The sequence below is a fragment of the Varroa destructor genome, unplaced genomic scaffold (assembly GCF_002443255.2).
Source record: "Varroa destructor unplaced genomic scaffold, Vdes_3.0 BEIS01000005.1, whole genome shotgun sequence".
Taxonomy (NCBI): Eukaryota; Metazoa; Arthropoda; class Arachnida; order Mesostigmata; family Varroidae; genus Varroa; species Varroa destructor.
In genome coordinates, this window is record NW_019211458.1 from 10,552,189 (window position 1) to 10,566,060 (window position 13,872).

Genomic DNA, 13,872 nt, shown 5'->3' on the forward strand with positions numbered 1-13,872 from the left:
GCGAACCCTAAGTAGCTGTCGGTAGAATTCACAATAGACTTAGGGCAAACCCCATTTGAGGAAGTTCTTACACATCGAAATATTATGCTGTAACAGAAAAACTACGTCGACTAAGCACGGCTATTTCCAATATCAAAATTTTGATTTTTGCAACCCCCTGTATTCCGTTCCAGGGGGAAAGGTGTGCCTCTTGTCTAACCGATCTCCTGGAAACGTCGATCAAAACTACGACGAAAACGATCAATTTGCAATGAATTTTAATACTGCCATATCACTTTAAGCTGATCGGAATATACGTTAATATTGACGCTTAACAAACAATAACATCACAGTGGACATTATAATTTATACATTTATTTCTGCCTTTGTTATAGAAGAACTTCCTTTGTTACATCCTCTGTCAGTGGCAATTTTCCGTTAAACCATACCCATGACGGCATTTTTCTCTTCGCTAGCGTTTTCATTACATATGCATTACGATTTGTTATTTATGTTTCTTGTTTGTTTGTTTGTTTGTTTGAATGAGTCAACAGTTGGCTGTATACCACCATCGTCTGTCGCCAACACAAATCTATTTGTGTGTTCTTTTCGAGACGCAGTCGTTCGCTTGTTACCGAGACATCGATTGCAGAGTCCTGTTTTTATGTTTTTATGTTTTTTTATGTTATTAATATGTTTATCTACGAGGCTCTAGCCATACTTCGTAGGACGTTATGAAAGTGCTCGTAGTACCTATCTTTGGCATAGAACGCATCATCATTATATTACAAAGCGTTGAGGTTTTTGTTGTTCGAACTGTCCAAGCCGTTGTTTACTAGGGTAGATTTCTAACGTGTGCTTATGTGCCTATATATTTGTTGACTTTTATCTTACATAGCCGATGACAGCTTTACGGTTGGTGTGACCCTATTCCTTACGTATGTCCACCAAGTAAATTGCTAGCAATAGGACGAAGCCTTAATAATCATCATCGTTGTTGTGACCTCGTCGTATCGGCATTAATAATAATAACTACGGCTGTTGATCGGCCGTATCACAAGCGTATCACAGGGATAGCAAATCGTGTACGTATCTTGTAATAGGATGGTATATACGGACATAGTAATAACACGGACGACGTTCGCATAAATAATATGATGTAATTACCTATTTTTATAGATATGGCGCCATCGGAAAAATTCTAGGCGTACGCAACGTTTGCCACTGTACAAAAGGTTCAATTTAGGCTGGGTCATCGTATGGGTACATGGACGTGTACACAGAGATTTTTTTCGTACACTGTAAGCGCAAATAATGAGATATTTCCATCGTTTCATTACATTACTTTCAACAGCAATACGATAATTAATGATGATAATTATAATGGGTAAGCATAGTGGTAATAATGGAACAAGATATTTTACATGACTTAGATAGAACGCGTGGCCAGGGAAGAGAATCTGCATCGAACAACACTGTTTTTGTAGCTCAGAAATAAAGCAGCATTAACGTTCAGCCTTATCGTTGTGCGGAAGAAGATTAAATTGTCTTTGGTCACGTGGGCTGACACTCGGTGATGTTTTCTTGTTTTCTCTATAATACCGTCTAAAAACAGCGTCAAGCCTTTCTAGCAAGCTTGACACATGAGTCTTTTTGATGAAATAAAAAAAATCAACACATACGTTTAGAGGCTTCAGAACATTCGTTGGAACGTGTATGTATATATATATATATAGTGGGTGAAAAGATTGCTTGAGAAATTCTAAGGGTTCCTTCACAATAATAAGATTTTGCAATTATCTATCGCTTAAGTGTTAATGACTCGGGTCTTGCCTCAAAGTGCTTATGCCGCAATACCTGAGTCTACCGCGCACCGTTAGACGTATTTTTCCAAAGTCACGAAACGCCAAAAATTTCTTTCCTTTATAATACATTCGAGTGTGATTTTACACCACGTAACTAACCGCTCGGAAGAGTTGAGAAAAATCGCAGATACTATATATAATATATTTAGATGGGAAATTACGCGCGTACTACATATGTCAGTTGTCGCTGTGTTAATTCTTATTTTACATGTTCAAGGAGATAGTATTTGAAAGATTTCTAATTCTTTGACTATTTTGAAGCTACCTGTATTAAGGACAATTATTTTCCACGAAAAGTGCCGTTTTCAACCATTTTCTTTGTTGCTATATCTATCTAGAACACGCATGCACACACGGTTGCACATCTATTGAGAGATGATGATGTTTTTTTCATACGTTGCGTAACAATACATAGATTCAGTCACGCATCATTACTTGAATATGTGAAACATCCGACCAGAGTACGGCCATTCGATATATCCCCAAAGGCCGGCTTGGTGCGCAAAAACGGGTTCTCGTTTAACAGTATTGAACTCCCTGCCTTTGTTATGGCTGACAGCTCGTACACTTTTAGCTCGTGCAGTGAGTGTATCGTGCTTGCCTCGAAAGAATAGAATAGTTTCGTTTGCGTGCACCCTTATCTCTTTGTGCTTTTTTTTTTTTTTGTTACTGGCCATTCTTCTTGTCGTCAGCGATAGTATTGTCTTCGTGGTTTTTGGCGTTGCTGTCTCGTGCTATGATTTTCACTGCACGCCTATATCGAATCTAGACAACTTAGCGTTTTGTGAATGTTAGTGTTACATCTTTTGTCGCATGCTGCCGTTCAGATCGGCGAGCGTTAGAAGATATGATTTGTTTTTGTCAATTATTGTCTTAGTTTGTGTGCAGAACCGGCTAGTCGAACCTTCAGTCTGAATAAGCCAGATCGTTGTTTAGAGCCGCGTTAAACAATACACGGGTCGTGTGAGTAAAGAGACTTACTAACCGTTCTTTTGCATTGTGTATTATATGGAATCATAGTAAAAACAGAAAAAAAGGGGCAGTTCCTTGTTAGTCCGTAGATCATTATTTTCAAAAATGAACACCATTTGCTTGATTCTCGGGCAGGCCGAAAGCCTTTGTAGAGCTGAATGAAGTATTTTTAATCTGACATAAATTTGAACTAGCAAACGCAGCAGTAGCACATGACAGCCATATTTGCTTTGTGCCTCGTATGGTAGCGTTTTTATTAGTTGACCATTTCAGATGTACGTGGATATCGTCAGTCAATCAGTCAGTCTAAAACGGATTCTAACTTCTATGGATGGTACTCGATGTCGTCGGTATCTGTGCATAATCGCAGACCCGTAGAAATCGGACGGCCCGTGGAACTGTGCCTTTCTATGAGCATCAAATTTTTCAATGCGGTCACGCTTACAAACTTCGACAGAACGCTGAGACTAACAGCACAACTGTCACTGTTATAGCAATACAGGACGATGGCCTTGAGCCTGCTGAATGTGGAGTGCTTACAAAGGTGTAGTATGCAGCGGCCAGAAAACTGAGTATCCGATTCTCGTGGTTTTGAAGCGCCAACGCCGAATCGGATGAGGCTCCCGATGAGTAGTGTTCACGTAGTCGAAGAACACGTACGGCGTTCTGACTAAACTCGATTTCTTCTGTCGACACGCATCTCAGTTTGGTGTCCTGGCCCTTGCCGATCATCGGGAAAGCCGGATCGTTGAGTCGGAGACTAAGCTCGTGGAATGTATGCGTCGTATTGTCCTGCATCTTTTGAGTAGTGTATACCAGTTTCGAGCCCGTGATCTCTTTCTCATTGAGAAGCCACATGAGTCGCACTGGGCTTCGATCTGAATTGAGGTAGGTCTCGGTCCGGCAACTGAGTTTCACATGATCAGACGGATAACGGTACGACTTCTGCAATCCTGTCACAATTGGACCGTCCAGACTCGCGGATGTTTCGACATGTGTCCCCTTATTCTTAAGCTTGATTTCCTCACTGCTAACATTGAATTCTACGCGAATAAGTGAATTGCAACGCAACTTCATTTCACCCCGCCAAAGGTGCGATGGTGTAAGCGTGAAAGTTAACGTCTTGGTTATCAGGCTTCGACCTTCAGTATCCATAGAATAGGACTCGAGAATGTGCTCTGCCCCTGCCGGCATCTGAAATTGAGGTGCAAAAAGCACAGATATTGTTCAATACAGAAAAGCATCCATAGCGGGTAATCTCTCAGCTCTAAAAGCATAACACACATAATGAAACAGAGAACTATAACGTATGCCTATTAATTTTCTCCTATTCATTTTTCATATAATTGCTAATGATTACGACGCTTTACTTTATCCAAAATGGAACGTCTGACGCGTTGGCCTGTGCATAATACTGTAATACAGATTCCTAAAAAGCACTGGCATCTGCCCTGCTAGTCCTAGTAACATCACGCCAATAATTTACACGCTTAGATCTTTTCCCGCAGAACACATAGTCAATGCTTATGTATGTGTATACTTATCGAGAGTCTGTCGTAACGGCTATAACGGCGCATTCATTGTCATTGTACCGACAACTCCACCCTCTTGAGTGACATGGCGTAACTGCCATGCTCTGACAATAGCAGATCTAAGTCTTTGCTCATCGCTCCTTGTATCTAAAAGCGTGTGTACAGTTCAGGGCGGATCCAGTCTGGCGTTATAGTGTATGCCTCATAGACACCTGGCTTTCATGTATATATATATATACATAGCAAGCTCTCATTCGTAGTTTTTGTTTTTCGCTTCAGTTTTAAAGGTATACTAACTCATATTATCCAATTGAAATTTCCAATTGGTTATCCCGGATCGTGCAAAATGTCGACTTAGGCCCATATAATTGTGTTCTTTATATGTAATTGCATAAGCACAAGGAATTTGTACTGTTATCATATAGGATATTTGATTCATCGTCTTTAATAGTTAGTTTTCGTTTACTTACTTTGATTTCGTTGATGAACCAATCCAGGGAAGCGTTGGGTTTGCTCGGTCCGTAGCTGCAGGACACGTTGACCAAATCGCCGATTTCGTAAGCTCGTCGCTCTAACACGCCCGACAAGATAAGTCCATTTGATGGGATTGCTGAAAAACCCAACATGCACCAACAAAGTTGAATCGTGGTTTAGATGGAAAATAAAGTAAAATGCCTATAACAATTTCTTCTGCTGCAGGCACAAGGGCACCCCGAAAATTAAATAATTGCACAACACTCTGTACTAGAAGCAGAGCCCCGCGAGGAGTGCAAGTTGCCATAAAGGCTCTATAATGATACAGATTTATGTAGTCCATAGAAGTATTCACCGTCTTCTTACATGTGGACAATCACACTTTAGTCCCGTTTTAGCTTGGAAATGCACATCTTTATACAATCTAATTGGAAAAGCAATAAAACGAAGAACATCGTATATTTAATACAGCTTTTCATGTACTTTTCAACAATGTAAAGATAATTTTCTTTTTAACAAGTAAAGTAAAATCTCTGAAGATGTTCGTTGTAATCCGCTACCAATAGGCTGCTATAATGTAGTGAGGTCCAGTAACCTGGACGTTAGGTGGAACCGCGTATCATGAATAGAGTCACCTGAAGAAGGGAGGTGTAGTGGACTTGTCCTTATATGCATCATCCATCGATACGAGCGTCGTTTTAGAAACGTTAGCTAATGAGGATCCAAGTGGAAGGACGAAATACGTCAATTTTTGGGGGGTTTGGTACAGGAGGAGCCAGAGGAAACACGACAGGAACAGCGACAACTAACTGAAGTAAAATACGCTGCTATGATGACAGAGTACATCCGAAAGTTGAAAGCCAGTCAGCGAACTCAATTTCCCTAAGTTTCCTGCTGAAGAAACTTCTGAGTCATAGATGTTTGATGCTTCATTTTTACCAGGACAACAACGAACCGCAATTTCAGGTATTTATCGAACAAAGACCCAACTCTTGTTCAGTTGCTTTTTGGTTGAAATATTACCAATTAAACTAAACGCCTGTTAATAGTAAGTGAAATACTGACAATGGCTGTGACGAGACGGTCCGGTGGCCGACGGAAGTGAATCAGATACGCCTGCTTTTGCCCCCTGTCTTTCTCCCTATCGTTGCTTCTGACAATGTTTCAGGATACCCTGCGGCTTCCGTCATTCATATCTTCCCCCCCCCCCCCCCACACCTGTTTATATTCTACCCGCTTACTTTGCTGTCCCCTTCTCGTTGATCATTAAGTCGACAGACGACGGATCGAGGGAGACAAGACGCAGAAAGGACGAACCTGATCAGCATGTTGCAGGCAAACAAACTTGCGAACCCCAGTCTCCATTTATCCCTTTTGCTACGAGGCCGATCGGCACAAACCTTCTTAATTCGTTCTCTTGAGGAGAGCTCGCAGGAAGCAATTAATTATGCCTTAACGATGGCAATTATTATCGTAGTCCTTGTGGGTAACAATAATCAGAATCATCCTCATCATTATTATCAAAAGCATCATTATCGTCATTAGCATCATCACCGTCATCGCCATCAGGACACAGGTAAAATGGTGTTTGTAGTAGTGCGTCAGTCATCCTCTACCTGAGCCACACATAGAAAATGAGCGAACTGACCGGCCTTACACTAACAAGCGTACTATCGGCTAGAGCTCTCAAAAGCCGCTCGCGAAGGGTCCTGGAGGACATTACAGGACTTATGAAAAATTCAACCCCCTCATTCTTTCCCATAAACTCTGGGGTCCAATTACTTGCTTTCTCTTTAATCCTGCTATTGTCTTTCGTTATCTCGCTTTCATACGCCCATACTAACTTCATCACGACTACAACTACCATCGCCACGCTTGCTAGAAGAAACGAAGCAACAACGTTCAACCGGTGTGCGTAGTCGTGTACCCCTGCGCTCCATTCGTGTTTGCTACTGAATGCGGTTCTCTGGGAACCAAAGCATCTGAAGCGAACCGTCGGCGAAAATACTGGGGTGTCGTCCGACAACCAGACCGCAGTAAGCTTACGAGCGTTGCTACCGTAGCTTCAAAACGTGAATGCATGAAGAATCACAATCATGAAGATAACCCAATAATGAAATGTGCACTGTGTCACCCTGTTAATGCGATTCCATGGCTATCCGGTGGCGCTCTGAACTGTCACAAGTAAATAGTTCTGGCCAAATTCATACGACCTTGTACAACAGAACGGTGTCTTTGTGGAATACATACGCTGTACGTATATATAGTATTAAGAGAGTTTGAACTGTTGCCTACATTTTGTTAATGCTGTCACGGTCATCTTATAACGTTGCTGGCCGGTTTTTTTGAACACTTTTGTTTTTATTTTTTTTTTCCTATATATATATAAAAATGTGTTGAGTTCTCCGCTCTGTAGGACAGTAGCAGACAGACACAGAGAGGAAGAGAGAGAGACAATGGGATACAGAAAATGTAAACCAAAGGAGCGATCAAAAACAAATGTAAAAAGAATAAACCCAAAAGCCCAGAAATCAATCACTACAAATTCCTGATCTTGTCCTGCCTTCAAGTGGCGATGACTTTTAGGCTAACACAGCTTTCATACCAAGCAGTTTCCATAAGGCAAAGTTCTACAGCAACCTGATTTGGGTGAAAATAGATGATTATATAGGTATGCCTTTGTTTCGAATTTTACGACCGATATCGCCGTTAGGTACTTCACAGGACGGCTGACTGGCTTCCAGCACGAAATGAGGTTCATCTGTGCCCGGGTTCGAACCTAGACCTAAGTATAATTATATAGCTGTCTGCCGAGAAGGGGTTCCTGTTGGCACGTTAAAACGCAAGCATTAAAACGTCTAGATGTCCCAACATCAACTGATATTTCAACATCGATAGATTAAGTAGGCTATGTTTACTTCGAGTGCCGTTGGAAGGCTGCACTATTTGTAGATCTGTTCGACCTCAACCGCGACCTAATCGAGGATAACAAAGTCGACATTGAGCTAGCCTCAGTGCCGACTTGTTTCCTATGAATTTTAGATCGACTCTTATCCACGTCAAGGTAGTGGATCACAAACCACCGTCTAACGCCTTATCTACGATGGTCCGACATCGACCAACATTGGCGTCGAATAGAACACGTTTTTATTGTACATGCGCACACAGCAGTAGGTATGCATACACAGCGCATTCGCTTAGCGCTTGCCTAGATTGGCCTACCTTCATTAGTAGCTGGGAGGAGTTTGCTTAAAAAGAATAGATCTTGCATAGGAACTAGACAGACACCTGTATACGCTTCCGTACGGTTCCCTGTTTTCGCTTTTGCATCTTTTTTGCTTATCAGCCACATCTCATCGCACAAAAGCTATCAGCAAAAGATGGTGGTCGAATATGACGAAGAAACGAGATCTCTAAAGAAGCCAACTGTTTGTGTTTTGATTCTCTTTTTTCTTCGACTTGCGTCAGCATCTTCCACGAAACCTACCGAGAATCTCCACATTTTGCAAGATCTTCTGTGCTTGTGCATAGCTGTCAAATTGACAAGAAACCCCAATGAAAAGCAGATCGAAGCATCATGCCAAAGCGGTTGCGTTCAAGGGGGCCGCCCTGCCGCTTTGGGGTAGTCGTCCTAGCCGGTTGCTACTGCTTATGTTAAAGGTGGACAGACTATTCTAGTGGTAGGTCGTTTACACAATATTTATACTGTTGTGGAGTCTCTAGCCAACAACTATTGAGCTCCCCAACCTGATCATGCAGTGGCCGTGTGGGGCCAGTTTTGTAATACAAGACACCGCGTACGCAGAAAGCCCACGGCGAGCGGCAAATATAGAAAAAGGCAAAATAAGAATTTTTTGTCCGTTTCCTTTCCTCACCACCGCTTTTTCGGTAAACGGCTGGAAATACGCACGACTAAGCCTGAAGCGAGCCTTGCCCGAAGATATGTTACAAAAATAATTGAGCGGTTTACCAAGCGTAGAAGAGATGAGTTTGACGGGCCTATACCTGACACGATTTAAGGCGACGCAAGATATATAATAACAGGGAAGAGGAGGAGCAAAACAGGAGACGAGACGAAACGATTTTGTTCTCTAAATTTCGGAGGAATGAACATCCACGCGGATGGTCTTGTTTCAATAACAGGAAATAAACTAGGCCATATCTCGTCGTACAAGATTCGTCCACGTGAATGATTTTTGCCGCATCGATGCGCCGCTTATCTTTTGATCACTTCTGGCCGTCCAGCAGAAAGCAGCCTTACGCAATCGTAATAATGACGACAGCCTTATAAGAATGCGGAGGCAGAAAACGTCGAGAGACATTCGTGTACCGGAGTAAACAGAACGCTCCCTCGATCAACCACTTGTTGATATCATAAGAAAACGTGAAAGAGATTTACATAGCGATATAAAAGCAGTTTTCAAAGAAGCAGCACTGAATATCGGACACAGTCGAATGAAAGGACCACTTAAAATGTTTATACAAATGTGGTTATTACGCTATGGGAGTTTTAGATACGTTAAAATATAGAGGACCTTTCAACCTGTACATTTAAGTACGCTCTCAACCCCACACAGAACGTAATTTAGTTAGATATCGAGAAAAATATACGTTAGTAACTACGAAGACCTAAGTAACGTCGAGACGGATGACTAGATGAAGCAAACTGCTTAATAATTGAAAGTGAAGGACAGGTTTTTATGATACATTCATGGAGTGTCCATCTAATACCATCAATGATAGTCAATCCGTAAAAGCTTAGTTATATCTGGCTAGCAAATTCGGTAGATTAAAACGATGGGTCGACATAGGGGAGCCTCACGCCTAACAGATTATATACCTATCTTTGTATAAATTAACGATCTCGAAAGCCCTAGAATATATTGTAATTGTGCATAACTACATAACAAACAGATAATCGTACTTTGTTCTTCTCTAAATTGCTGCTATCAGACTATGCCTATTCTGTCTGACATGTGTTTGGTTAAGGATGGTTAATATATTGCAATAAATCCATATAATATTCGTAGAACATGTGTCGTTTTCCTACACAATGCACTTACCTACGACAGTCATATCCTTATGGGCGCGCGCCGTGTTAAAACTAGGAGACTCTCCCGACACCTCGCACCGATAACGGCCTTCGGAGTAGCGGTCGGTGTGACTCAAATAGATGTTAGCAGGATTCGGCCTCGACCGTTCCAGCTGAAAATAAATGTGCATAGTGACATACGCACGTAAAATCTGAGTTATATAAAGACGAATATAAACGAAAACAGGCAATATCGGCTCGCATTGACCCACTGAAATGTGCAAGCCTCGAACGAGCCTCGACATAGCCGACAAGGCGTAATGTCAGACATCACGTCAGCACACACAACACTGAGTCTGTTGTCATGTTGCCTGCTTCTAACTCCGATCGCCGTCTCCTTATTTCTACTTGTTATTTTTCTTGTAGCGTCCATCCTGACAGAGAAGAGGGTAAGGAGCCGAACCAAGTGTGAAATACAGCGCCAAATTCGCGTCGGCGCTGACCTCCCTTTTGCAACGTCTGCTGTGTGACAGCACACCATATACACGATTCGTAACCTGGGTCTGATGGAGTTTTCTTTGAATGCTTCGCTGTTCGCCTGCCACCATACCTCCCAATTTAACCCCAAAACTTACACATACTATAGGCACATACTGTCTTACAGCAACGACAGTCCCAGCGGACTCTCTCTGGCTGTGTTCCTAGGTTAACGTCGACAGTTTCGATGGTTTTCCTGGTTTCGCTGGTTTGTCCTGCTGCTCTCACTGTGCCCCATAAAAAGTCAGTAACATATAGATTTGCTCTTATACATGTATAGTAATAATGGGACTAGGGCTAGGATAGGTTCGCTGAGTCTGCTGCGTTTCGAGTGTTCGGAGTGTTAGTAAGTTTGCTCCTCGCTGCGAATCCCGTTCGTAATGGTATGTCTGTGTGTCTTCCTTGTTTGTCGAGGCTAAACCAGGAAAAGCGAAAACGGCAGAAGCAGGGATTTACAACGGCTCCGCCTACACAAAGGAGCACAGCTAAGCAAGGTCTAAAAGAATAGAGAAGGTCTTTGTTTCTTAAGGGGAATCGAGTCGTACGAGAGACTCGGAGGGGCATAGGTAAAGAAGGAACAAGAATTTCAACAGGAAGAAGATTTCAGCTAAAGATACTTATAGAGAGAAAAGTAGTGACAATAACCTCGGTATCAACGCCAGCAACGAACGAACTGTGACTGACTCCTGCTGCTTTTTTACCTATCCAAGTTCTCTCAGGCTGTAAACGCGCTCCCGCTGCTCCTGCAGATAGCACCCTCAACTGCTTAGTGAGAACCCTTGTGCGCGTGCGATCCTAACGCAACATTGCTAAAGTTCATAACATTATAAACCCACTATACTGGCGAGAACTGACAAAATGGTTAAAACGCACTGTAAAAGCATTTGACTAACGAGCTTACTAGATTAAGTACAAAGAATAGATTAGTCATAGATACTTCGATAGGGAGGAATCAGTTACTGAGGGGAGGCATGATATTCAAGTGTAGCCACGAAAACCTTTACCATGTTGGCGGAGCTATTCTCTCGCATTCCATGTTCTCTATCACTCATTAGTGTATTCTCTGAGGAGGCGATGAAAAAGAAAGACAATCAGACTGTTCGATGCGAGGGCTCTCCATTGTGCGCAAGAATTAAGTTGAATGTTTCCAGTCAGCTTGATCGTATCGTGGTATTGAGTATTTTCGAATTAAGGCCAGATATGATGATTGCTACGTAGTGTTGTCCTGCTGTTACGCAATTGGGTTCCAAACCGCTGTCATAATTTGGTCCATCTGCATATGGTATCTGTTTCCTCTATAGACTGCAAACAAAATGGCTGCAAAATACGAAAGTGTGCTACCTATGGAGCGGAGTTTGTTGTCGTACCGCTCCCGCTTTTATTCCGGCCGGTCTACAACGATTTAACTCAGCTACACTTTTACGCCATACGTACTTTTCTTCGATAATTGCAACTACTACCACATGTACTGTTCTTGCTGGCACTTAATGCGGGCTTTTCTTTCTCGCGTACTCCCTCATAAAGCTCATAAATCGAACTCCGCTGCCAGACCAGAGAGGAGACATGTAACATAGCGAAACAAATCGTGGTATCCGAAGTTGGTATCAGGCAACACGATGGTAACGACAAGCTACATCCATGTGCAATGCGTTGCACAGCTATGTTTCTTTGCTGCTACCGCTGACACTGTTCGATGGCAAGGTCACGATAGAGGTATGCCACAACGTCAATGACAAAACAGATAATCTACCCTTTTTTCATCTGGTACCTTGGACGATGTACGTCACCTTCGATCTGCGCCTTTTTTCCGAGACTCGGATCAGTAAGTGGCACTAGTGCTCCGTTTGTTGTAACTGATGGTAAAAAGAATAATCGGTATCGGAGGCTATCTGTGTATTGACTGCTTTTTTGTATCAATCAGAGTGTAATTTGCGTTCGATTGTCTACGCTATCCCATTGCACAGACGTCGCTTATTTGCACTCAGTGTGCTATATGCAAGAGCGACAACAGGGCTCTGTGTGACAAACCCTAGACAGGTTTCATGGCATGGGGCGAAGGGTAATACTGTGAAAGGGCAATTAAAGAAAGAGACCAACTATTGCCACCAGGGTGTAGTCTGCTGCCTTTTTAGGTAGCAGACTATGGGATAGGATAAGCTGCGCTGTCATTCCTCCTGCCGGCTTTCTTTTCAATTCAGAGTTGTGTCGTCATAATATACTTAAGAGATTTCATGAATACATTTCAAGTGCCGATATCTGTAAAACAGTGTAGGGTATCCGAAACAGGTGACGCCGACTGAACTATTTGGGTGCACGTATTTGAAACTTTAGAGCTCTGCATCGTTTGCTGATTCGTTCGAATGTGCCGTATGACGCACCCGTAAGCGCTACAACCAATCATAAAGAAAATAGAAGTGGCATGAAATGTATAGAATTTCAGCTCTTTTCTAACTTAATTACGAAACTAAGTCATGGCACAGTGGTTCTTCTGTTCTACAGTATATACGTACGTTCTTCAAATAGACCTCTACAGTACATTGATGAACTGCTCGACGTAACACCTGCCCAGATTCTGTCACTGAATTATAGAATTATTTTGAGTTTACAGCGGCAAGCTGGCGGTTTTTTGCTATTTCAAGTGCATATATATATATGCATTTGCTGTCTTAGGGTGAGGTCCACTTTTGATCTACGCCCGTCCTCTATTCATGGCGGTCCAGCTCATTCAATTCACGTGAGTTCCGAAAGGATGGTCCACTTCAGCTGAAGACAGACCCGAATCCTCAAAGAATATTTTATTGTTCATTAGGTTACTAGCGTTCGATGTACGATACGTAGATCGATAAATAGGTACAACACTGTATGTGCCTTATCCGCTAGCAGCAGCGGGGAACGCCATGGGATGGCGTCGTTGCTTATCAGTCTAATTAATGTCCCGCAACCTAAGAAGGGATTAGACATTTGTCCATTCGTTCCCTGTTGTTCGCTAGTTCTATTGCCTCGCTCTCGGTACGTTTCACGTTTGCTTTTGCTCGCCCTCTGCTTCTAGGTGCTTCTGGTCGGGTGTAGCAATGCTGTTTTCGCCAAAGTAGCCTGGCCGTCTCTTTGTCACTGCTGCTGTCCTTATATCGACCAGTCGACTTAGGCACTTCAGCTTCTATTAGCTCAAATATAACTGTACTACATATCCTGGTGCAGTGTGCTGCTAGGTATCCTCCCTACAGCTGTACAGCAGTCAGCAGCCCTAACGCCAGAGATGTGTAAGTGCCTGTCTAGGTAATAGCGGCATTGTTTGTCCGTCCGTCTGTCTGCTATGGACGATTAACCTATGCTTGCCCTAATGCAGACAGTGCATGTCCGTGTCGTTGGTCATCGGTCGTTGCGCATTGTACTTAGAGACCCTTTCTATATTTAGAGCAAGCGATGCAACAAGATGTAACGCAATACGGGATCAGACTCAGCAACAAAGCGAAACGAGGTC

General features: G+C 42.6%; 1 protein-coding gene across 1 annotated transcript in view; it reads right to left on the minus strand.

Moving 5' to 3' along the window:
• Positions 1-331: 331 nt before the first annotated feature.
• Positions 332-13,872, minus strand: part of LOC111251752 (uncharacterized) — a 48,452-nt gene continuing 34,911 nt past the window's right edge. The window contains exons 5-7 of the mRNA XM_086990480.1: positions 9,886-10,027; positions 4,819-4,958; positions 332-4,010 (exon numbers count right to left, since the gene is read on the minus strand). Coding sequence (XP_086846606.1) covers positions 3,258-4,010; positions 4,819-4,958; positions 9,886-10,027 — 1,035 coding nt within the window. The 3' untranslated portion in view covers positions 332-3,257. The remainder of the gene's footprint in view (positions 4,011-4,818; positions 4,959-9,885; positions 10,028-13,872) is intronic.